Source organism: Myxine glutinosa, chromosome 6 (assembly GCF_964187855.1).
Source record: "Myxine glutinosa chromosome 6, kmMyxGlut1.1, whole genome shotgun sequence".
NCBI classification, from domain to species: domain Eukaryota; kingdom Metazoa; phylum Chordata; class Myxini; order Myxiniformes; family Myxinidae; genus Myxine; species Myxine glutinosa.
In genome coordinates this window covers 144,300,174-144,327,171 of record NC_136266.1, presented here as the reverse complement: position 1 = coordinate 144,327,171, position 26,998 = coordinate 144,300,174, and the positions used below count along the sequence as shown (strand labels likewise).

General features: G+C 49.2%; 1 protein-coding gene across 1 annotated transcript in view; it reads left to right on the top strand.

Moving 5' to 3' along the window:
- LOC137430398 (segment polarity protein dishevelled homolog DVL-3) overlaps positions 1-26,998 on the top strand; it is a 103,076-nt gene that overhangs the window by 66,118 nt on the left and 9,960 nt on the right. Inside the window, exons 9-12 of the mRNA XM_068121243.2 lie at positions 375-451; positions 1,085-1,152; positions 4,823-4,972; positions 9,780-9,911. Coding sequence (XP_067977344.1) covers positions 375-451; positions 1,085-1,152; positions 4,823-4,972; positions 9,780-9,911 — 427 coding nt within the window. The remainder of the gene's footprint in view (positions 1-374; positions 452-1,084; positions 1,153-4,822; positions 4,973-9,779; positions 9,912-26,998) is intronic.

Here is a 26,998-nt window from a genome sequence, read left to right as displayed (position 1 = left end):
TCAACACAGACCTCACCTGAGAAGGTTCCGGATCTTAACTGAACTTTCTCCTCAGGCAATTGGTTCAAAACAGTCCTCACAACCTTGGTTTACGGAGTGCCGTTTGATTTTGGAGTGGTATTTGATAAGAAAAATGTGAGAACATAAGGGCTAGTTTATTAAATTTGTTTTTGGTTCTTAAGGGTTAAAAAGGCTTTTTAAGGCACAACACCACATTACTTTGCAACATCAATTTGATGACACCTGATCATTTATGTTTTATACATTTATTTTTCAAGAAACATGATAAATGTTGATGTTATCAATTTACCATATTTGTGTTCCTCTTCACCACACTTCAACCTACCCACTTTCATTGTTTTCCCCTTATAAAGGTCAATGATGTGAGCTTCGAAAATCTCAGCAATGATGATGCGGTTCGAGTACTACGAGAGATTGTACACAAACCAGGGTGAGATTCTGTTCAAGACTTTTGCAGCAGATTCTTTGGGAGGGTTAGGATGGAATATCGAAGGCCTTGGGTGTGTATAGCCTTGATTCGCATTCCTGACCTGACTATAAACCATAATATTGGCATTTTGCAGGCAGGCCGGGTGTTGCATCATGGGTTGCACCGTACTTTTGGAGAGCTGGTTAAGCCAATTTTTCCATCTGCTAGCTCTTTCTTGTTGACATTGTCTCTCTTTTTTTTTTTTTTTTAAAGGATTGGACCAAATTCCTGTCTTCATCTATGGGATCACTGCATTAGCAACAAAGCCATGCATGATGCAACCAGCAAACCAAATTTTTCATTGAATCCCAGTTGCATGTGTATTCACTATGTAGTTAGATACATTTCATTTGCACAAATATAATTTCGGTCATTCTGTAGGGTTGGGGGTTGTTTGCATAGATGGTGGTTAAAATTTATAATCAAACCATGCAAGTTAAAGACAGGTTGAAGGCTTTAGAAGATAGAAATGGAGACTAAAGTGTGAAAGTATGCAAGAAATTCTGGAAAGGGAAGGGTAACTGTGCACGATCATTCGTCCTTCCACCTCTGAAGATGTGCTTGATTTTTTTTTTCTTCCTCTTTCAATTGCAGTCCCATCAGCCTTACTGTTGCAAAATGCTGGGACCCTACTCCTAATGGCTATTTCACTATACCCCGCAGTAAGTCTCAGCGCAACCCACACAGACATTTACAATTACTGGTGGTGGTTGTTTGCTGTCTTCATTTGTTTCCTTTTTACAGCAACTCTCATTTGAGGATGAAGTATGATATGATACTAACGCACGTTCGGCCGGGCCCAACCGGACTCGAACCTGATGCCGGAGTTAAGACTCTGCAAGATGTCCTAAGTGTGAAGATTTGAATTTGAACTTGAACTGGAGCACATTGCATGGCAGCTCAAAACGTTGCGATTGTAATTTAGATTGCACACACCAAGAACGTAACTCGCACCTGCCCGCTGGTAATTTATTAGTCCTCAGAGAAGCAATCAATCGTATGACCACCAGAATAAAAAGCAAACTAAAAAGCATCTGAAAATTGCAAAGCCCATCTACGCCTGTTTGTATTCAGACATTTTCTTCTTCTGTATGCTCGAAATAATGAAAATGGTTAAAAAAAAAAAAAAAACATGAAAATTCCTGATTTTATGCAACCTTGATATTTCACCTTTAGTTCTAAAAAAAAAAAATTTGACCCCTACCTTTTGATTAGTGAACCAATTAAGTGACCCGATATGCAAATTCTTTAAATTTCAGGTCAATCAGGTCAAAATTGGTGATTTCATGCAACCTTGATCTTTGACCTTTTGATTAAAAAAACAAACGGCTTGTAGCTTTTGATTTGTGAACCAATTCAATGACCCATTATCTTTAAATTTCAGGTCAATCGGGTGAAAATTGGCGATTTTAGGCAACCTTGACCTTTGACCTTTTGACCAAATTGTTTATTTGCCTTTTCAATATTTTCATAATAAACTTTTTTCAAAATTTTATGACAGCTCAAATAGTAAAGTTGCGGCGTGGACAGACACACAGGCACATGCAGACAAACAGACAGACACACATGCACAAACAAACACAGACAGACGCACACAGACAGACGCACACACACGACAAACAGACAGACGGACACACACACGGACGCACACAGACGGACGCACACAGACAGAAAAGACCTTTATTTTGGATGGGGGATGACTTGAGAGGGTGGTGAACAGCTGTCTTGAAGACCTGAAGGGAATAATGAGATTGAAGAGAGTATGGAAGGTGGTTCCACAGGTGGGGAAAAGAGGAATGAATGAGTGGAGGTGAGCAGTGGTTCTAGATTTAGGCAGTTTCACTAGGAGGGGATTACTGGTGGACCACGTGCATCCTGCAGATACCTGAGGGGGACAAAGCATGGATAGGGTAGATGGTGCAAATCTTGACAAGGCGCCACCAGGTTTTAGAAGGAGACAAGTTTGAAAGCTCATTCTCGAGATTGGAGAGATGTTTTTTTTGCCTCACCATTCTTGAGATTGGACAGATAAAGCAACTTCCTCACCACAGGGTTCATAGTACCAAAAGCGGGAGGGTGGGTAAGATCATTGTCATTATGAGATGAATCTGTGCCGCAGGTTTCTGTGTAAGAATTCCCAGGCTGAATTAATTTAAGCGGCGGTGGATATAGGAGACCAGCCCTAATCTAATGTGTTAAAAAAAAAAAAAATTACGTTTTTTTTTTTTTTAAACCACGAATACATGTGTTGCAAATGTAGAAGCAGTCACATGTTATGAACCACAAATACATGGAGTCAGTGAATGTTGAGGTCTGACTGTACTCATTCTAATTGTACATTCTTTATAGCAGTACTCGCATATTTTTTTTTTGTATACCAAGTCGAGGCTTGTATAAGAGCTAACATATAGAACATATTGTAAAGGGAACAGGAGACAAGAGGGGGGGTTGGGGGGGGGGGGTAAAGGGAAACAACAATAGTGGGATACAGGGACATCAAGAGATCTGTGGAAGAGAGAGGGCTGGGGCAGGGTACATGGGATAAACATGGACACAACAGAGACTTTAAGGAGAGAAAATAGGGAATTTGAAGGAGTGGTTTAACATGGTTTAACAGCATGTAGTGGTTTAACAGGTGCATAAAAGATCATGACTGGATGGGGGAAGATATGAGATGGTGGTGAAAAGCTGTTTTAAAGACCTGGAGGGAGGAATGGGATTGAAGAGAGTGAGGGAGTTTGTTCCAGAGGTGGGGAAAAAAAAATAGGAACGAAAGAATGAAGGTAAGCAGAGAGTCTTGATTTTGGAAGTTGCACCTAAAGGGGGTTGCTGGCAGACCTCCTGCAGAAATATTGGGGGGGACAGAACACAGATAGGGCAGGTGGTGCAAGGCCAGGGGGGAGGTGGTAGAAGACAGAAAGACCACCAACCTGCCTGCGGTGAGCGAGTGAAAGGCCCTCAGAATTGGCTTAATCGCGGGAGATGCCAATGATTCTGCATGTAAGCTTTGGTTTCAACCGCGTGAATCTGAGCTAGGTGTGAGGCAGGAGCACCAGCTCAAAGGGAAGAGCAGTATTCCATCAAGCTGCGGATGAAAGCTTTGTATGTGGTGCCAAGGAAGGACTTCGCACGATGGAAGATGCCATGTCGGCGACTGGCTTTGGAGGCCAGGTTGGAAATGTGGCTCTCCCAGGAAACATCATGCAGACAGTTTACTATTGGCTACCACTAAGTGACATTTGTAGCCTACATTAGTACATTCTGTGCAGACAGACAGACAAACAAACAAACGGATCTGAATGCAATATCATCTCCTGGTGAGGTAATAAAATGTATAAATGAAAGCACGGCAAGAAGCTGGGTACAACGACAACAATAGCAATAATGAATGTGAAGAAGAAGAAGCCTTCACTATTGGCAAATATATCCCACTCATCAATTATAAATACGAGTATTTCAATATGGCCTACCTTGTAATTTATCCTCATTGGCACAGCCTCACGCAAGAGGTAGGCGGACACACGGAAGGGGAAAAGGGTTGGAAGATGTGGGGAAGGGGGGGGGGGGGAGGTGGGGTGAAGATAAAAAAATGATAACCGGGTGGTTCAGGCCTGGTCGAACTGATTGGGGTACCTTTGCTGAGATTCATTGGGGCAAGCAAACGACAAATTCCCCAAGCACGTCATGCTGTGAGGTGGGCGAACCTGTCGCTGGCGTCCCCAGGATTACAGGACCAGTTACTTATTTTGCTGGGGCAGGCGAAAGAGCCTCGGCGATGGCTGAGAGGACCCGCACATACTGTCCACCTTGGTGAAGGTCCTAGCTCAACTGACATGACATGGACCTCGCTCTCGGTAATCACTGCTGAACTGCCGATTGGTTCTCACTCAACCTGGTTCAAAACTGCCCCTCGCGTGATGCCAACTGACGCGCTCATTGTTCACCTGGCTCAAGCACACCGTTGATTGGCCCGATAAAAAAAACAAAAACATATGCTCCATTCGACTCGAGACCCGGTAATCGCGAGGCTTTTGAGAAGAAGGGAAAACGGTATTCAGCAAATAATAAATGAGGAATAGCACATTTAACAGTTAAAAATACAGGGATCGAGGGGAAACAAAGTGTCTACTAAGCACTATCTTGGCAGGCCTAAATTGGGGTTTTCAATTCTCTAAACATGAAAATTGATACAACTAATTAACCCCTTAACTGCTAAGAGTCCATTTTTGTTGCAGTATGTTTTAGGTGGTTTGATGCCTGTTAACTGCTTGCTTGTTTTGTGTCTGGCCTGTGATTTTTGTACGTGTGAAATACCATACGTTTGCTTTGCAGATGAACCAGTCAGGCCTATCGATCCAGCCACCTGGGCCTCGCATGCAGCTGCCATGACGGGCAATGCCCCACGTTATGCCGGCAGCCATTCCATGAGTACCATTACTTCGACCTCGCCCTCCATTAGCAGCTCCATGCCTGAGGCAGAGCGTGAGTCACTCAGCATGGTACTCACATGGGATTGTCATAGTTTACTCATGACGATTGTCGTTGCTGGCATGTTTTCTGCTGTGGGATTCCCTGAGTCGACTGTATAACTGCTGAACTAGACTTGTAATGGTGCAATATCAAATAATATTTGATATAGGTGGTGCCTCACACCTAGCTCGGCTTCACGCTGTTGAAACCAAAGCTTTCAGAATCATTGGAATCTCCTGCGATGAAGCTAACTCCGAGGGCCTTTCACTCACTCACCGCAGGCAGGTTGGTGGTCTTTCTGTCTTTTACCGACTCCTCTCCGGCCTTGCTTCCCCAGCTCTCTCTGTGCTCTGTCCCCCTAATATTCCTACAGGTCGCACAAGATCTGCCAGCAACCCGCTTATGGTTAAACTGCCAAAATCAAGACTCTCTGCTCACCTTCACTCCTCTTTTCTCCCACCTCTGGAACAAACTCCCCCACTCCCTTCAATCCCACTCCTCCCTCCAGGCCGTTAAAACAGCTGTTCACCACCATCTCTTGTCTTCCCCCATCCAAAACCTTGATCTTTTCTACCCCTGCTAATTCACCCCAGATACACTTTTTTTGAAATTCCAACTTCTTTCCTGGAAGTCCTTTCAGTGTTGATATGTTTTATACATCTCCCACCTCCCCCCAAGCCCTCCCCCTCCCACATTTCTTTCGATGTCCTTGCTCACAAATGTTGTGTTTGTGTCCTTCCCCCTCTCTCCCCATCTTGTGTTCCACTCCCCTTATTTTGTGTTTTATGTGTCGGCTGACTTTTTGTGTGATTAATGTTAGCTCTTTCACGAGCCTCGATGTTGTATACAACAAAAAAAAAAAATTGATTTGTAAGCATTCTATCTTGGCCTTCATGACTTTGTTGTTTGGTCATTTTTGAAAGACTTTGCTTGCCCATTGTCATATAGTTACAAAATTTTCTTTTATATTTTCTGAAACTTTTGGTTGGTATAAAATGGTTGATATTGTTGCGGATTTCAGCGTCGGCCTTTCCCCTTACCAAGGGGGGATTAGTCCCCTTGTCGTTTACTAGCCGACGCGATCCGGGGCTATGACGTTCCTTCCGGACGGCGTTGAATAGGGTGGTAGGCCGAATTCCTATTACCTAAGTACCAACGCCGCCCAGGAAGCAAGGAAATAAACCCCGCCCGAATCACGGTTATAGGTGGAAACGCCGAGCGATAGCGAACCATGACCCGGGCCGTTAACAAGGACTAAACCCGATCTGAGCGGTTCCGAATCGTGCCACGCTTACCCAATGGAGGAAAACACTGATACGGTCGAATCAGGGAAGACAGGAAGAACAGATTGGTTTATTCACAATTTGTACAGGAAGGAGAAGAAGAAGAACACACAGTGCAGCCTTATACAGTCTTAACTTATCCCAGACACGGGCCCGTTTCACACTCGGACACACTCACACAGGGATGTTGATGGTCCAGGGATGATGGCGTCCAGGTAGTCCGCTCCGGTCCTCGACTCGCACCGCGGAGAAGATGGTCAGGGCGGCAGAAGCTCCCCGCGGGTCGTTGACGCGGATCGGACAATTACGGGGTTAAATGCAGGGCGAAAGGTAAGGCTGGCTGGGTGGTTACCTGTGACCACGGTCGCGTACGTAATAGATGAACCGGGCTTGGCGGTTATACGTGCGACCACGGTCACGTACGTAATAGAAGAACCGGCGCTATATGCGCTCCCAATACAGTTCAATGGCAAAGCGCCTCTCCCGCAGAAGTCCTTTTAGCACCGTCCTCATACAAAGCGTGTATCCTCTGCAAGTTCTCTTTCAACGAACCCTTTATCATGCGCAAGCCCAACCATGCGAGTCCTCCCACAAAGCCCCTCGCTCATCAGTCCTTATACAACGATTCTTTCGCACGAGTCCTGTTCAAGGGCTTTGTGCACGCGCTTTTATAGCCTTTTCCCCGAACCTTCCAGCACTTGCTAGATGCGCCTTCTCAAGCCATGCCCACCGAGCCCTGGTTGGTTGTTGCCCTTACCGTCACCGCCTTTGACGTGCTGCTTGACGCGGCCACACCCCCGACCTCACGCTCCTCCCTCTTTTCAGGCCTACCTCGTGGCATTTGACTGGTTTCGAGCGAAACCCAAGGGCAGCGAACGCTGCTGGCAAACGAGGTGGATTAGCCGAATTGGGGCACGGGATGGATGCTGCCCAATGAGGTAGATTTGGAGGGTGGAGGCAAAATGAACGGGGCCTATACTTATTTCTTTACACAACGCAGATGATACTAGGGAAATGGCCTTATACTCACATAGACTATGACATAACTAATGTTCTAAAGGGCCTACGTGTTGCTTGTGGACTAACTATGGGGGCAAACCTTTAACCTTTAATGATGTTATATTTACACTCTCAGAACCGTAATAATATATATGGTGTTTTTATAGGCAGATGCTTCTGCGCTTACCACCTGGGATGGTTTTTAAGATCACTGTGAAATTCTTCTTTATCATTCCCGTTACCTCAATTATCACTGGTACAATTTTGGAACTCTTCACCTTCCAGGATCTTTTCACTTCATTCTTGAGGTCTTCGTATTCGGTCATTTTCTTGATTTCTGTGTTATTTAGGCCAAAATCGCTAGATACTGATATCTCAATCAGCAGTGCTGTCTTTTTCCTTTTTGTTCCTGAGTACTATGTCCTGAGAAAATTTCCTTTTTTTTTCTATGTTCATGCTGGATGGGATCATCAGGCCATGCAGTGATCATTATGTCCTTGTTTTCAATGATTGCTTTCGGTTTGTGTTTCCATGAGTTTTGTGGAATTGGGATATTGAAATTTCTGCATATGTGCCTGTTTCAATTTCTGCAAATTTCTGCTTGTTTTCCCTTTGGGTGTACAGCTGCTCTGACATGAGGTTGTTTTTTTTACATCCTCATAGGTGACTCGTGCTTTGTTTCTACCCTTGCAGAACCTACACTTGTCCGATTGAATCAATCCTGCCATCTTCTTAAAGCTATTGGTGTAGTGTCCTTGGTCTTGGGGGGGGGGGGGGGGGGAGGAGGGTGTGCGTGTGCGTGTGTGTGCTCTTACAAGCATTAACAACGGCCCATGTATAAAGAAAGAAAAGAAAAAAAAGCGCTTTTCCATCAGACAAACATGGTGGTGATTTTTGTAGACTTCCAGGAAGCCTTCGATAGTATCAAGAGCATGCATTCCAAATATGTGGTCTTGTCTTCCGCTCCCTCTTTTTGTATATTTTGTTTGTGAAATAAATGTTAGCTCTTTCACGAGCCTCGATTCAGTATACAAAATCTTAAGCTTTGATAATGTGCTTCAAGCTCTTACGGCGTCCCTCCGTTGAACCATAACACCAAGGCCACTGTCATCACATTAGATGGACTATCGGAGATGTTTGATATGATCTCTGGGATACTTTGCCTCCTTTTGTGGTCCTTCTCTTGCCTCCTTTGGTGGATATGAGATACTTTGCCTCCTTTCCTCTTTGTCCTTCTCTTGGATTGGGTGCCTTGGTCTGCAATCCCAACTGGTGAGGATGGTTTCCAACTTTGCATACGAACGAGGAGGCACCATCTGGAGAAGAGATTGTCAGTTCTTGGAAATATAGACTACCTGGCCCTTCTTTCATCCTCAGTTACAGGTGAGCAATGCATGTTCACCAACCTGGTACAAGCAGTGGCTAAATTCGAGCTACAGATCAACTCCATCAGGACCAAAGCATTGACTATCCTGCTGGATCTTGATATACAAATTGCCTGCAGCAACGAAATCGGTGTTGAGCTTACTGCCATGCTGCACGTGATTTGTCTACTTAAGCGACTCTATTCCAAATCTGCATGACAACTTTTGGCGTCATCGAGCTCTGGCCTGGTTGACTTTACAGCATCTGAATTCAGTGCTGAACTCCGCTGCTCTATCTGATCACTTCAGAAGCAAGATATTTTGGGCCATTGTAGAGACGGTACTGCTGTACAATGCGGACACCTGGGCGTTGACCCTGACCTTTCAGCAGGTGATCGATGCCACGCACTTCCATCTGCTCAGCGAGGCCTTCAAGATCCACTTGCCGGTGTGGATCACCAATGAGTTGCTCTACCAGTGTGCTAAGCTCAAACCATTCGAGCTACATGTTGCGAGTGCAGAGATTGCAACTAGCTGGATGTATTATCCGATCAAAAAGGTATTGCAACCATTCTGTCTGCAAGTGTCGACCTGGTGCCCCACACAGTGGTTACATTGCGGTCAAGGACGCACTATTACTTATCTCGACAGGCTCCTGTGAAATTGTAATGACCCCGATCAGATCTCGGCAGTGCAGCACCTTAGATTATTTGCCAACAATGGGGTCATCTGACATCCCTATTATGGCTCCCACCTATTTTGTACTTGTACTTACTGTAGCCATTGTTTTTGATGTGGTATTGTATATTGCATTATTATTATTATTATTATTATTATTATTATTATTATTACGTGGATAACAGCGGTCTAAGCGCACCACCACGTTGAGGGCAACTAGGGATGGTTGCATTATTATTATTATTATTATTATTATTATTATTATTGTCACACATGTCACACATTGAGGGCAACTAGGGATGGTTGATAAATATGCTGGCTTTGCCAACGATGCCCATAAATCCCCCCCCAAAAAAACTTTTGCCAGTTTCATTCAACAAAATTATATCCCACCTGTACAAAAATAAAACGTTATTGGCTCTAAAAATGGCTGATAATTTTTGGTGCCCCTCGGGTATCACTGAATGTATCATCTTATGCTTTGCATACTTGCAGGTTACGACGAGTACAACCTGAATGTGCATACTGACATGGTGACGATGGTGAAAGCTATGGCTTCTGCAGAATCGGGGCTTGAGGTTCGAGACCGCATGTGGCTCAAGATAAAAATACAAAATGCCTTCATTGGTACGTATTCTGAGGTGGAATTGAGGAAAAGGTTAACGGACCACTGCTTACATTTTTGTGCTTACATCCCAAACATCATTGCTCTAAATTTGCCCTTCCTCCTTCTTCCCTCTGCCTTCCCCACCTCTCTCACCCCTTTCTTAATATTCCCATCAGTGATATGACTCTGCTTTGCCAGGCAATGAAGGGTGCCTTTGCTAGTCAAAAATAAAACGAACTTGGACATATAAAATTGGTTTGCACCAACCAAAGCATCAATACTTTTACACATTACCATTGAAAGATAACAATAGTGTAATTTATTTAACAATAATTATTGTGTGTGTGTGTGTGTGTGTGTGTGTGTGTGTGTGTGTGTGTGTGTGTGTGTGTGTGTGTGTGTGTGTGTGTGTGTGTGTGTGTGTGTGTGTGTGTGTGTGTGTGTGTGTGTGTGTGTGTGTGTGTGTGTGTGTGTGTGTGTGTGTGTGTGTGTGTGTATTGTTACGGATTTGTCACTTCCGTTGTTGTGGTTCTCATCAACTGTAAACATTTTTGGTTGCATGTACTATTATTGTTATCGTTTAAGTGAAATAGAGATTACTGTTTTCAAAAGGTAAAAAAAAGTTAGTGTTTTAAAAGAAACCGGAAACCGGATCGGGAACCGGATGAAGAAGAAGAGGAGAAAAAGGAGGCGGAGCGAGTGAGGTCGGAGAAGGAGCCGAGCTGCGTTGAGGTTTTAAGCAAACGCTGGCGAATGGGGGTCACTAGCGAACTTTGGGGTTTCCTGGGAAAGGGATTCCTGCGACAGAGTTGTTATCGCTGTGACAGATAAACCTGCGTGACAGGTTTTGCGGTTGATTCCGAAGCGAATCATTGAAGTGCCGTTACGTCTCGAGAACGGACCGTTGGCCATTTTGCCTCGCGCTGGATTTTCGCATCGCTCCAGGTTTTTCACCTCGCTTCAACCATTTCACCGCATCCAGACGTAACCTGGTGTGTGTGTGTAACGTGGATTTTGAGTGTGAATTTGCGGTTCACCAATTGGGAGCCGTTGAACGTCCATACCCGAAGGTGTGATTTCCCAGCCGCCTCTTGAGGACACTTTTGCCTCTCTTTGGCAGTGTGACTGTCAACCGAGCGGGATTCTGGTCTCGATACAACATCGTTCTGACGATCACTAGAGCGTGGATCGACTTTGGTTTGAAGTTGGGACAGAGACATTGGGAATGTTATTTTCGCTCACTTGGAGCACAGTGAGTTATATTGTACGAAACTGATGGTACCATGATAGGAATGATATATTGGTTGTACAATTGATTAATATTGTTATTGTACTGTTATTCTTGTGTGACCTTAATACAATACTTGTTTGTTGGTAACAATTGGTGTGGTTTTACCATTGATCTTTGACATACAGAATAACACATCTTTCTACCGTGACTCCTCTCGGGGCTCGGAGGTACACCGTGACCGGGATTTGGGGAGAAGCACGTAACAATATGTATGTATATGTGTATGTATGTGTGTGTGTATGTATACACAAAGAATTAAGTTAAGCACCCCCCCCGTTTTTTTACAACCTCGCACATTACAAGTTTGTTGTCGTCAAAACAGTGTAATATACCCATGATATTGCTATATTTTCTGGAGAAGTGATATTATGGTCACATAAAAACATAACAATCATGCCGTTTTCAATATTTTATTCTGAATAATTTAAGGTGAAATTTTTTGGGAATTTTAGGCATATTTTCACCTCAATTTAAGTATGGAGCTATAGGTCCATCACGGACAGTGTGGATGACGTTTATGTTTTCTAACGTACAGTCATTGTTCTGAGAAGACCTCTAGCGATCTTTGCGTCAATAACGTGTGTAGGACCCACGTGATCGGATCACTGACTCAACCAATCACTTTTTTTCACTTTGATCACTCAATTTCATCAATGGATAATTGCTAATGTCATACCAATCATTATTTGATCTCACATACCTTAGAATATATGCCAATGTATACATATACACAAAGAATATATATTAGGGGGTGCTTACCTTAATTCGTTGTGTAGGGGTGCTTAACTTAATTCTTTGTGTGTATATATATATATATATATATATATATATATATATATATTATATATATATATATATTATATTTATATATATATATTGTTAGACGCGGTGGTGGATGTTAGGTTACCGAGCGGTTTGGTATGACCACGTCTGCACAAGTTACCCGATTATACTCGAACGTTGCCGAGTCGCGCTACGCTAGGTCAATGAAGGAAAAGGACACACGGCTGGATTAAAAAGGACACGACACCAGGGATACGGTTCTCAAGGCCCCCGGAGGAGGTTATATTATGGCGGAAGGTTAGATTACAACTACAAGAGGGACATCATAGAAAGACAGGCACTTAGACACACTTATATTAACCCCAACAGACGACAGATAAACGGGACAAAAGGCTGACTCACACGGGGATTGATGGCAAGGAAAGCGGGTATCGATGGCTCAAGGTGCACTCTTGGCTCAAGGACAGGGTACTGTACGGTCCAGTAGATGCAGGGAGGTCACAGCGCTCGGAGGTCATGACTGGTACTTCCTCTTCAAGCTCGGGGCGCATCTGACGTCACGTCCGGTACGTGGCCGCGTATATCCGGCGGGGAGTGACACGCCCTCGGCTCGTTAGCTCCGCCCCAGATGGAATCGGCTCGTTGCTTCTCATTGGGTGCGTGCGGGGGGGTTACCGGCTCCACCCTTGACGAGGGGCTGACAGGGAGCCCCTTCGTGGTAACCCCGTGGAGCGCATGGTCATGGCGGCTAACCGAGCCGGTGTGAGGACGCACACTCCCCCCGCGCGCTGTTGTTGTAGTTGTTGTTGTAGCTGTAGTTGTTGTTGTTGTTGTTGTTTGGGGAAGAAGATGGGAGGAGGTAAGGGAAGGTCCTAAACTCACTACTGGTGCCATATAATCACATTCTGGTGCAACGAAGAGTCAGAATTAATGGAAACGAGTCCTTAACTGACATAGACTAAGAATAACTAGCAAGATGTCCGAAAGTTGTCTACGTGAGATGCGGTGGACCTGGGCACGACATTTAATGGGGGAAAAAGGGGAAGGTCGGTTCTACAGAGTGTTGTTTACAGACAATGGGACTAGGGAATGGGGGATTGGGGATAGTTGGGGAGTATTGGGGAAATATGGGAATATTTACAAGCGGATATGGAGGCCAAATTCCATATTCGCAACATTGCACCCTTCTCTACCCTCGGGGCGTCCCGACCCGATAAATTTTTACCTATTTTAGTGTGGCACTCAGATGTAGTTCCCTCTACTATTAACTCTACCCTGAGTGCGACAGTTTTACAGATATTCACAAATGAGTAAATATGTCCCCCTGCGACGTTGCACCCTTCTCCTCACAGACACACACCCACAGGATAACCGAATCCGGAAAGAATTCGCAAACTAAACATACAGCCGGTAGGGAGCATTATTTACAAGACTACGCTGCTATTTACACTACGATCCAGGACCTGTTTCTGGAGGGACACATGCAGATGTTATGCATAGAGAGAGCACGCATGCCAGCATCGATACACCAACCCACGAGTGCTCTGTGGCCTACGGCCTTTAATAATGTGCAGAGCACCCCTTCCAAGCATCAAAAGCACCACCCCTTCACACAGTCAGCACCATCCGGTGCACCAATAAAGTGTTTATGAATCACCGGTGGTGTCACAGCCGGCCGATGTTCTGCCGCTGGTCTTGCCTTCGTGTGGTGCACTTGGTGTTCTTGCCTCTTTCAAAAAATAAAGAAAGGCGCCAACCGCGTCCATTTCTATATTGTGGCCTTCAGTGGTGTCAACTAAAAGTGGTTCACCTTGTATGGCATAGGTGCCACGTTGACCCATAGGTCCATCCACGGGTGGTGCTTGGCGGCAAAAGAACTGCGGTCCATTGTGGGTGGCCACAAACATTGCGGTCCATATGGTGTATCGATCCAGGCAGCAAGCAGCGAAAGTGCAGGCCCACAACTGCGTAGCCAGCACCTCTCTCTCCTCTCTCTCTGCCCCAAAACCAGATCCTCGGAGGTGGGAGACAAAAGAAGCAGACAAGTGAGTAAGGTGGTAAGGGCGCAAAAGTGCACGCAATGCAAGGTAATGCACACTGGGGGCACATGGGAACCAGGTGAGACAGGTACGTTCCTACCGTACGCCCCCCCCCACCAGGTAACCTACATGGCCCCTCCCTTACCCCCTTACTGTATCCACAAAACACAACACTACCCATAAACATCTACTTTACAAATCAACAAACATCCCTACTGTCTTCCCCGTTCCTCCCATAAACCAAATTCGTCTTCTCTCCCTCCTAACCAATCAAATTTGCCATTTTCAACTCTCATCAAAATTTGCCATCTCCAACTCAACATCATAATTTGCTATCACCAATTCATCATCAGTCCCTCCTAGGGAGGGAGAGATGGAATCACCCCAATGTCTCATCCACGTCGTGATGCGTCTCACAAATCCACACAATTCTCATTTCCTGCAACAGAACAAAGAAAACACAGGTGTGGAGTCATCATCATCACCACAGGTAAGTGGCTGCGTATGGTGCGACAGGTTCATCAATCCTAACTATTTCCTAAATGACTTTAACAACTTTACACTACCCGGGGTCTTTCTCCGGCCAAACCATTGGCCCTCTTACACTATGGGTTCTAAAAACCAATGCCCATTGACCAAACTGTGGTGCTTTTCAATTTGGGGTCTCACTCCCCCGATTCATCTCCCGGTGCCCTCGCACAATTTCTGGGCTGTGGCGTGTACCTCTCCCAGCGGGTCTACCCACCTGCACACCTCCACCACTGCAGTTGCCTCCGAGCTTACCTGCTCCTCACCCTAACCTAACTACCTGGGGAAGGCCCTCTGGCGCTCTCCCCACTCGGTGCCCTCTCTGGCACTGGGCTACCCGATCCACACCCGGGATCCTCAGGCACCCACTGACACTAACGGCTCCCAGAGCCCACCTGCGGCCTCACCTGGCCGACATCCTCACAGTGGTGGAGTGCCCAACCAACTACACACACTAACAGGCTACACGCCCAGCCATTTCCACAACACTAATGCACCCATCCAAATACCATTCTGTCACCCGCACCACAGATGCCAATATCCAACCACAATTTACCTATACCCTCTACCTAACACTTACACTACCCGCCCCGGGTACTCGTGAAAGGGGTCCACTCTTCCCCCATCCACACCTTCGCACCATGCACACCACTCCGTACCACTTACTCCAACTCTCTCCACACACCGGTACCTGCACACCTGTGCTCTCACACCTGGTGCCACCTGCACCCTTAATAATAATAATAATAATTCATTTATTTTGTATAGCGCTTTTCCAGAAGCCCAAAGGCGCTTTGACAGAGTGGAAAACATAATGCATAACAATACATGAAAACAACAATTGCAAAAAGACAAGAATCAAGAAAACAAACAGCAGCGATATACGGCATATATATAAGACAAGAATCAAAAAGACAAGACAAGAATCAATCGGGAAATATTTAAAGCAAAAGGAGGGAGAAGGAGAAGAGATAGTCAGGGGTTAAATGCTGTGGGTTGAATGTTGAATGCAGCGTTGAACAGGTGGGTCTTTAGTGATGTTTTGAATGTGGTGAGTGAGGAGGAGTCTCTGATGGTGTGAGGTAGTGAGTTCCAGAGGGTGGGAGCAGCGATGGAGAAGGCCCTGTCCCCCCAGGATCTGAATTTAGTCCGGATGGAGGGGGTCAGGAGGTTGGTACCAGCAGAGCGGAGGTTGCGGGTGGGAGTGTGTCTGGAGAGGAGGTCAGCCAGGTAGGATGGGGCCAGGTTATGGAGGGCTTTGTATGTCAAGAGGAGGATTTTGTACTGGATTCTCTGGGGGATGGGGAGCCAGTGAAGCTTGTAAAGGACGGGGGTGATGTGGTCACGGGTCCGGGAATGAGTGAGTAGACGGGCAGCGGAGTTCTGAATGTATTGGAGTTTATTGGTGATTTTTGAGGGTGAACCATAGAGGAGGCTATTGCAGTAGTCCAGACGGGAGGTGATGAAGGCGTGGATGAGGGTTTCTGCAGCCGTGGAGGAGAGGGATGAGCGGAGACGGGCAATGTTTTTCAGGTGAAAGAAGGCTGACTTTGTGATCTGTTTAGTGTATTTGTCGAAGGAAAGGGTTTGGTCAAAGATGACGCCAAGATTCCGGATGTGAGGGGAGGTGGATACTGGGATACCGTCGATGTTGAGGGCAAAGTTATGGGTGGATTTTGTGAGCGTTTTTGGGCCAATGATGATTATTTCAGATTTATCACAGTTAAGCTTGAGGAAGTTGATTTGAAGCCAGGATTTTATTTCAGTGATGCAGTTTGTCAGGATAGAGTGGGTGTCGGTGGAGACGGACTTGGTGGAGATGAAAAGCTGGATGTCATCGGCGAAGCAGTGGAATTGGAGACCATGACGGCGGATTAAGTGACCGAGCGGGGACAGGTAAAGGATGAAGAGGAGGGGGCCAAGAACTGAACCTTGGGGGACACCTTGGGGGAGGGGAGCAGTGGGGGATTTGCAGTTATTGATGGAGATGAACTGGCATCTGTCAGAGAGGTATGATTTAATCCAAGAGAGGGCAGTGCCGGTGACGTTAAAGGTGGATTCAAGTCGGGTGAGGAGGATAGTGTGATCGATGGTGTCAAAGGCAGCGCTGAGGTCGAGGAGGACGAGAATGTTGAGGTTGCCAGCGTCAGAGGAGAGGAGAAGGTCGTTGGTGATTTTGAGGAGAGCAGTTTCAGTACTGTGGTTGGAGCGGAATCCGGATTGGAATGTTTCATACAAGTTATTGGCAGAGAGATGATGTTTGAGTTGAGTGGCTACAGCGCGTTCCAAAACTTTTGACAGAAAGGGTAGGTTGGAGATGGGTCTGAAGTTGTTTAGGGTGTCAGGGTTTAGACCAGGTTTTTTTAGAATGGGGGTAACAGCAGCAATTTTGAGGGAAGGTGGGACGATGCCTGTAGACAGGGAGGAGTTTATTGTTGCAATGATAAGTGGAGAGAGAGCAGGGAGGGAGGCTTTGACAAAGCTGGAGGGGATGGGGTCAAGAGTGCAGGTGGCAGTTTTCATTCCTATGAGGAGTTCAGAGAGGTCAGTAGGAGAGATTGGGGAGAACCGAGACAGGGGATGGCAGGACAAGGGGGGGCAGGTGGTTGGAGGGGGAGTGGGTGCGGCGGTGGTCAAGCTGTTGTAGATGTTGTCAATTTTGCGTTGGAAGAAAGAGAGGAAGGAGATGCAGTTGTCTACTGTGAATGACTGGGTGGTGGTGTTCAGGGGGCGGAGGAGTTTGTTTATTGTCGAGAAGAGTGCTTTTGGGTTTCCGGAGCCAGAGTGGATAATTTGAGAGTAGTAGGCAGAGCGGGCGCGGGAGAGGGCATCTTTGTAGTGTTGTATGTGGTCCTTGTAGGCTTGGGAGTGAACTGTGAGACCCGTTTTATTGCGGAGTCTTTCAAGTTGGCGAGCACGAGTTTTCATCAGGTGGAGTTCAGGGGTAAACCAGGGAGCAGAATGGGTGAAAGAAACTGTTTTGGTTTTTACAGGCGCAAGCTGGTCAAGGCAGGAGGAGAGAGTGTGGTTGTAGTAGTCAGTGAGGTCGGAAGGGGTGTGGAGGTCAATGAAGGGAGAAGTGGACATTTTTTCAGAGAGGGTGGATGAGAATGAGGTAGGTGAAAGAGCGTTTAGCTTACGGAAGTTGATTGTGCGATAATGCCTTGGTGTTGGGGCGGGGATGTTGATGGTCAGAGTGATGGCTAAGTGGTCAGAGAGGGTGAGGTCGGAGCCATAGAGATGGTGCAAATTTAATCCAGTGGAGCAGACAAGGTCCAAAATGTGACCACGGATATGGGTAGGAAAGTCGACATGTTGAGTGAGGTTAAAGCAGGTGAGTAAATCAGTGAAGTCAGTGGTTATTGTGGAGTCAGTGGAGTCCATGTGGATATTGAAATCACCAAGGAGGAGGATTGAGGGGGAGAGGGAACATAGCTGGGTCAGAAAGTAGGAGAAGTCAGACAGGAATGATGGGTGTGGTTTGGGAGGGCGGTAGACGACAGCCATGACTGACTGCGTGTGACCAGAGAGTTTTAAAGCCAGGTGTTCAAATGATGGAGCAGATGAGATGGAGATGAGGTTGGTCTTGATGTCTTGACGGTGGATAACGGCAATTCCACCACCTCGGCCCTCCGAGCGTGGTTTATTGACGTAGGAATATCCATTGGGTGTGGTGAGGTTGAGTGTGTAGTAGTCCAGAGGTTGTTGCCAGGTTTCGGTGAGACAGAGAAAGTCCAGTTTGTTATCCAGGATGTATTCGTTCAGGATGAGGCATTTATTGTTGAGGGACCGGGTGTTGAACAGGGTGAGCTTGATGTTGTTTTGAACAGCAGGGATGAATTCAGGTGATTTAGCCAGGGTTCGTAGGCAAGAGGTGCGATCGTGTGGGTTGCTGTGACCAGGTGCGCTGGGACGAAGAGTGAGAGTGCGCTGAGCCGACCAGAGGACGGGGATGGAGTGACCTGATTGCAAATAAACAAACTTGCGACCGGAGCCACGGTGAATGTACCTGGGTCGTCGGAGGAGTCCATTTGATTTGATGGCAGAGATGCATGATGGGGTGGAGCGGGTATTGAGCAGAAGAAGCCTTGCGGCGGAGTACTTCAGAGCCATGCCAGGCAGGAGCGAAGGGACGAGTACGAGGCCAAGGTCGAGGAGGCAAAGCGGCAAACGCAGCGGCAAACGCAGCGGCAAACGCAGCGGCAAACGACTGCAGCCGCTAATCAAGACCACAGCGGCAAACAAGGCCACAAGGCCACCGGCAAACAAGGCCACGGCCACAATCAACGGGAGCGGGCCTTTCGAATTCCGTATTCCGTACCATCAAAAGCAGATTCCGTTATCCAGCCGGAGAACACGCGGCACGTGCGGGTGTGAAAAGGCAGGACAGGTGTGAGATGTCAGGTCAGAAAGGTAGAAGCAGACCCTGTACATCCATCCAGTCGGAGAAGCGGCGAATATGCAACGCCAGCGTCCTCTCGCAACCGTCCTCTCGCAACCCCTTCTCTCCCCAAGCGCATTCACGCTGATCCACACACTCACTACTCATACACTGCTCCACACACCTGTCCAGTTGCACACCTGTGCAATCACACCTGTTCAATTCTCACACACACGGCATCATCTCATCTAACTACTCCCCTCTGAAACTTGCGCTTCCCAGTCGTCCCTTTAAACTATTGCGCTCCCACGTCATTATCATCCATACTAATCTACCTGCGTCCCCACTACAGGTATCAGTCACTAACTAACCTTAACGTCACCTACTGTCATCTTCGCTAGATCCCTACACACCATATCCTAACCCACCCGGGCTAGTTTTCACTGCCATACACCCCATAAGCTATTGCTCCTTTGCCCCCGCCATGGGAAGGGTGGCAGGGATGCCACCCTTACCCACCGGGCCTATCGCTCCTCAATTCCCCAGTCCTCTGGCACTAATAAGCCCCCCTTATTCAGAGGTACTGGGTCCCGCCTCGGCATCTAAAGCCGAGGCAATCCACGGGGGCGCCTGCTCGCCGGTGTAAGGTCTTATCCGGTCGGCGTGGACGATCCGAGGGAGGGCTCGTGGCCCCATTTTGATCTTAATGACCACGTCACAGATTTGCGACAGGACGACTCCTGGGCCTTGCCAGGGGGAGGTGAGTTTTGGGCACCTTCCCTTCCGCCTCCGGGGATTAAAGAACCAAATCTTCATCCCCGGAGCGTATTGACTCCCCTGGCTCCGGTCGTCGTACCTGCGCTTCATCTTTTCCCCCGCCAGATGGAGTTGGCGGCGGGCGAAGGCATGGACTAGCTCCATGCCTTCCTCTAGGTGACGTGCGTACCCCTCCCTCGGCGGGTTAACCACTGTGTCTGGCACGGGACCGCATAGCAAGTCGGCGGGAGCCCGTAACTCCCGCCCATACATAAGCAACGCTGGACTGCATGCGGTGGCCCCGTGCTGGCTGGTTCGGTAGGCCATAAGCAGATAAGGGAGATGTTCGTCCCAGTCATCCTGACGGGTGGCGGTGAACAGTGCCAGTTGTTGTATCAATGTTCTGTTGAACCGTTCCACCATCCCGTCAGATTGTGGCCGCAAGGGCGTGGTTCTTGTTTTCCAAATTGACAGGAGACTGCACACATCTTTTAGCAATTTGCTCTCAAAATTTCGTCCCTGGTCGGTGTGCAACTCCTGTGGAATCCCATGCCGGCACACAAATCCTTCCACGAAGGCCTGCGCTACCACCCCTGCTTCTTGGTTGGGGAGGGCGTAGGCCTCCGGCCACTTGGTGAAATAGTCCATTACAACGAGGATATACTTATTACCTTGGCGGGTGCGGGGCAGCGGTCCTAGAATATCCATAGCCACCCGCTCAAGGGGGGCCCCCACCTGATGTAATTGAAGGGGGGCCCTCATCCTCCGTGCTGGTCCCTTTTTGGCAGAACAGGCGTCGCATCTCCGACACCAGTCCTGTATGTCGCGCCCCATATTCACCCAATAGAACCTCCGGCGGACCCGAGATATTGTCTTTGTCCTGCCCAAATGGCCGCCGGAGCGGGTACCATGCACCTGTTGCAATATGACGTTCTTGAATTTGTCAGGGACTATCACCAGCCAGGAAGTTCGATCAGAGGGAACCTCCACCCACTTGCGATACAAGATGTTGCCTTTCAATTCCAGGGTCTGCCACTGAGCCCAATATGCCTTTGTTTGTGCCCCGAGGGGGGTGACCTCTTCCCCCTTTGGTCTTTGCCCCAATTTGACCCAATTGAACACTGGCCCCAGGACAGGATCCTCCCGCTGGGCCGTGCTCCATGCCAAAGTTCCGAATTCCTCATCTGCGGTTAGTGGCAAAATTGGCCCTCTCACCCGGGTTGCCCGGACAACGAGGGTCGGGTCCGAATCGCCCAATTGTTCCCTCTCCTCGTGTCTCGCACAAAATTTGCAGTTTTCCCCCAGACAAGGACGCCGAGAGAGTGCGTCCGCATTACCATGGGCCTTCCCGGCCCTATGGGCCACATCAAAATCGTACTGCTGCAACTTTTCCAACCACCTTGCAATTTGGCCCTCCGGTTCCTTGAACCGAAGGAGCCATTGCAAGGAGGAATGGTCAGTTCTAACCAAAAATTTCCGCCCGTACAAGTACGGGTGGAAATGGTTCATGGCAGCCAGCATAGCCAATAACTCTTTGCGAGTGACGCAATAATTTCTCTCGGGCCTACTTAAGGCCCGACTATAATAACCAATCACTCTCTCCACGCCCTCCTGTGTCTGAGACAAAACTGCGCCCAATCCTTCCTGGCTCGCATCCGTGTCCAGGGTAAATGTCCCGTCACTAGTGGGGTAAGCTAGAAGGGGTGCGGATGTTAGACACCCCTTCAATTTTTGGAAGGCCTCGTGGCACTCCCGTGTCCAATTAAATCGCGTCCCCTTCTCCGTAAGCCGGTGGAGGGGACGGGCCAACTCCGCAAATTTCGCCACAAAGCGCCGGTAGTAGGAGCAGAATCCCAAAAATCCCCGCACCTCTTTGATGGTACGTGGTGCGGGCCACTCCTCTACCGCTTTAATTTTGTCTGGGTCCGTTTTTACCCCCTCGCGGCCGATCACGTGACCTAGATAGGCCACCTCTCTTGCAAACAAAGTGCACTTACTCGGGTTCAGCTTCAACCCTGCCTGTCTGAGGCACCCGAACACCTGGTCCAAATTAGCTACTGCCTGGGGGAACGTTTGGGCATGTACCAGGACGTCATCCAGGTACACCAGGCATGACTGCCATGGCATGCCGCCTAGTACATGCTCCATCAATCTTTCAAAGGTGGCGGGGGCGTTACACAAACCAAACGGCATCACAGTAAACTGATACAGTCCCTTACCTGTGGAAAATGCCGTTTTCTCCTTCCCTGCCCTATCCATCTCCACCTGCCAATACCCACTCTTGAGGTCCAAAGTTGTGAACCAATTTGAGCCCGCAACGGCATCGAGGGTGTCATCAATCCTTGGCAGGGGATATGAGTCCTTGAGTGTCACGTTGTTTAGCTGGCGATAGTCCACGCAGAACCGCGTGGTCCCATCCTTCTTTTTGACCAGCACAACAGGTGACATCCAAGGACTTCCCGAGGGCTCGATCACACCTGCGTCGAGCATTTTTTCAACCTGCTCGTCAGCTTCCGCCCTCTTGCTCCAAGGGAGCCGTCGGGCGGCCTGACGAATAGGCCGGGCCTCACCGGTGTGGATCTGATGTTTCACCAGGCCCGTACGTCCAATATCCTCGGTGGACAGGGAGAAGAGGTCCAAATGGGACCCAACCAGTTTGTGTAAGGCCTCCCTCTGGGTACCTCCCAACTCTACGCTACTACGATTTACCATCTCGCAAATGGGATCGGGCCAATTCCTACTTGTTATTGAAGGCTCCCCCCGGGGTCGGCTCGGCTGGACGTTCTCGCCCCTCACTGTCGCGACTTCCTCAACTGGGGTGCAGCCAGCTACCCTCGTGCCCCTTACTATAGTGCGTGGTTCTGTACTCATATTTATTACTCGGACGGCCACTACCGGTCCGTCCGTTTTTACAAGGGTGCGGCCCACGATTAAACCCGGTATGGACTGCGCTGCCACCGGTTCGACTAGGCCGCAGGACTCCTGCCAGGTTGGGCGAGCTGCCCACCGGGCCGGCACTATCGCCTCGGCCCTTGGGGGGATGGTCACGGCCTCGGAAGCCTCCAGCTCCGCTCTCTCGGCCGTGCTCACTCCCCCTAACGGCAGCTCTTCTACTCCCACTTGCAGGATCCCCCGGCACAAGTCGATTTTACAGCCGCTGGCAGTCAACAGGTCCAACCCTATTAAACATGGGTCGCACACCTCCGCCACCCAAACATCTATCTCCCTCCTTACCGACCCTAACTTGAGGGTCACAGAACCACGCCCTATGATCGGGGCCGTTACCCCGGTAGCAAGCTGCAAACTATAATTTTGCAGGCGCTGGATCTTATCCCAGCCACCTGCGCTCGAATCAAGGACCACAGGGCTGATGATCGTGGCGCTAGCTCCTGTGTCCACTACGGCGTCTACCCCCACGCCGGCAATTTTGCATCGAATTGTCAGGCTACCGGTTCCAATTTGGCCACAATAAATGACCTGTCGCGTCAATGAGGGCTCTCCTCCATCCTCTTCTGCCGAACACCGCCCTACGTGCCCGACACCTTCTAGTTTCCCGGGGTCTGGCGGGGGGGTGTCTGGGGTCGGCTAACCCGCTCCCCCCTGGGCGGAGTTGAGGACCTCAACTGCCGGGGATCATCCCGGCGCGCGTTTCGACAGTGCCGCGCCAGGTGACCCAGGCGGTTGCAGGTATAGCACCTCACCTGATAAGGTGCTTGCCTCCGGAATTCCAAATTCCCCCCCCTGTAGGTCCGAATTGGATTACCCGCTCGTGGTCCACCGCGGGCCACCTCCGGGGCCACCTGCCATGGTCCAGGTCCTGCCAGGCGCTGGTCCACCAGCCTCCGGACCATGCCCGCCAGGTCAGGACCCACGTCGTGGGCGGGCCCCCTAAGGGGTCCGCCCTCCATCGGGGGTCCCACCTGGCGGACCGCCATTGCGAGACGCTCGCCCCCCCGGGCCAGGGGCCTCGCTGCTTCCCAACGGGCCGCAGCGTCAGCCGCCTGGCTCAGAGTCTGCGGGCGCCACATGGCGAGCTGTTGCCGGAGCTCAATGTCCGGGAGGGCCTGGATAAAATGGTCCAGCGCCAGGCTTTCCCGGGAATCCGCTGCCATGCTAGCATGTGCGATCCCCACTGCGCGGCGAATGTCGTGGGCAAGTTCCCCGATGGCTTCCTGGGGCTTGCGCTTTCGCAGCGCGAGCTGAGCTTTAACAAGCTCGCTCTGCTGTTCTATGCCGAATCGATTAATTAGGGCGTCGCAGAGGGCTGGCAGGGTGAGAGCACCCGCTGGTAATGCCGTCAGCACCTCCGCCGCCGCGCCGCGCAATGCGGCCACCAGGTGTACTCCACCTTCGTCCTCACCCCAACCGTTGCCCTTACACACACAGTCGAACTGCGCCAGGTACGTGCGTAGATCACTCTTGCCGTCATACGGCGCGAGTGGGACCTTGTGGGACCATCTCGTTTGCGAGTCGTTGCCCGCCTGCCGGACCCCGTGCGTCGCCCCTTGCGGGGTCAGCGCGGGGCCGAACCGGCCGGGCCCCCACAGTACATTACCCCCAAGGGGCTCTCGTGCCTCCCCGGTCCCTCCAACAACTACCCCTGTTGGTGTCGATGCATGGGTCACACCTCCGCAACCCGCTACCCATTCCATACCACCACAACCTTGCTCACCCACACCTCGCACCTCTCGTTCCATACCCTCCGGACCAGCCATACACCTCACTCGTGGCCTCTCACGAACATCCGGGTCTATCTCGACCCCCAAGCTTATTAAATCACCTGGCGCATCATACGCCCGACCATATTGGTCACCACTTACACCGGGTCCTCTTTCTCTTCGCTTCTCCTCCATCACCTGCGAATCCCTCATCCGGTTAATGAGCACATCATCACGATCCGAACACAGACTTTGGACCAATTCTTTTACTTCCTCCTTTATCTCTTTCTTATCCTCTCTCCGTCGCTTCTTAATTTCGCTCACCCCTTCTTCCACTTCTTCTAATTTTTGCTTCATCTCCTTCATCTCTTCGTGCGCCCCTTTAAGTTCTTCCTCTAACTCCACTTTATTTTTTTCTATTTGCTCCCGCACCTCCCGCTCTTTAACCTCCATCACCTCTACCACCTTGTCCATTTTCCTCGTCAGGTCCTCATGTACCGTCTGACACTCTTTTTTAATTACCCCTACGTCCTTTTTCATCTCCTTCTGTGTCGATTTTAAACCCTCTATTACCGTTGTGTTCTTCTTTACCTGGTCCCCCAACTCCTTTTGTCCCACTGTCAGTTGTTCTACTCCCAGCGTCAACTCCTCTATACCCCCTTGCAATTTTACAGTCCCCTTTCTCACCTCCTTCTCCATGCGCTCCTTACAGTGCCTCACCTCCTCGCGCACTCCTCCGACCTCCTCACTCACTCCTCTTTTGATCTCCTCTCCCATCACTTGCATCTCCTGCCCAGATGCCACCCTCATCTGCTCCATTTCCTCCCTGTGAGCATCCAGTTTGGTTTCTACCCCCGTTCTGACCCCCTCTATCTGCTGCCCCATTTGGCTAACTTCCCTTTCCGCTTGGTCCCTCATGTCCCTCAATTTGCCTTCCATCCTGCTTTCTAACCCCTCTAACCCTTTTTGCATCCCTTCCATTTGATTCTCTTGAGCGGCCATTCTGTTTTCTACCCCCATTAACCCATTTTTTACCTCTTTTATCCCGTTGTCTAACCCCTCAAAATTATTGTCGAACTTCCCAAATTTCTTGTCTAACTCCTCACCAGTACCCCTCGCTTCGTCCCTCATTACCCCCATTTCGTTTCCCATTACCCCCATTTGGTTTCCCATTACCCCCATTTTGTTATTCATTACCCCCATTTTTGCTTCTAGCCTCTCCATAAGGGCCCCCATTTGCAACATAAAAAGGTTCGGATCCACCAGGGGCGCTGCTACGGTCGCGGGCGTGGACGCCGTGGCCACCTCGTGCACGACAACGCTATTTTGCGACCCTGCCGCCCTCCCTGCTTCGCTCTCCTCCTGTCCCTCATGTCCCTCAATTTGGTCCTGGACCGACCCTGCCTCACTCTCCCCTACCGGACCCCAGCCGACTTGGTCTGCCATAGCGCGACTTTCAAAATTCGGGTTTTTATTTTTGTAAAACAAATTCAAATTTCGCTGTTATAATTTCGCGCGGGAAACGCGCTCCGAATCGATTCTACTACAAATTTGGGCCTAATAACGCGCGGGAAACGCGCTCCGAATCGATTCTACTACAAATTTGGGCCTAATAACGCGCGGGAAACGCGCTCCGAATCGATTCTACTACAAATTTGGGCCTAATAAATTTAGTCCCGGGTTCGAATTCCACTCCTCGACACCACTTTGTTACAGACGCGGTGGTGGATGTTAGGTTACCGAGCGGTTTGGTATGACCACGTCTGCACAAGTTACCCGATTATACTCGAACGTTGCCGAGTCGCGCTACGCTAGGTCAATGAAGGAAAAGGACACACGGCTGGATTAAAAAGGACACGACACCAGGGATACGGTTCTCAAGGCCCCCGGAGGAGGTTATATTATGGCGGAAGGTTAGATTACAACTACAAGAGGGACATCATAGAAAGACAGGCACTTAGACACACTTATATTAACCCCAACAGACGACAGATAAACGGGACAAAAGGCTGACTCACACGGGGATTGATGGCAAGGAAAGCGGGTATCGATGGCTCAAGGTGCACTCTTGGCTCAAGGACAGGGTACTGTACGGTCCAGTAGATGCAGGGAGGTCACAGCGCTCGGAGGTCACGACTGGTACTTCCTCTTCAAGCTCGGGGCGCATCTGACGTCACGTCCGGTACGTGGCCGCGTATATCCGGCGGGGAGTGACACGCCCTCGGCTCGTTAGCTCCGCCCCAGATGGAATCGGCTCGTTGCTTCTCATTGGGTGCGTGCGGGGGGGGTTACCGGCTCCACCCTTGACGAGGGGCTGACGGGGAGCCCCTTCGTGGTAACCCCGTGGAGCGCATGGTCATGGCGGCTAACCGAGCCGGTGTGAGGACGCACACTCCCCCCGCGCGCCGTTGTTGTAGTTGTTGTTGTAGCTGTAGTTGTTGTTGTTGTTGTTGTTGTTGTTTGGGGAAGAAGATGGGAGGAGGTAAGGGAAGGTCCTAAACTCACTACTGGTGCCATATAATCACATTCTGGTGCAACGAAGAGTCAGAATTAATGGAAACGAGTCCTTAACTGACATAGACTAAGAATAACTAGCAAGATGTCCGAAAGTTGTCTACGTGAGATGCGGTGGACCTGGGCACGACATTTAATGGGGGAAAAAGGGGAAGGT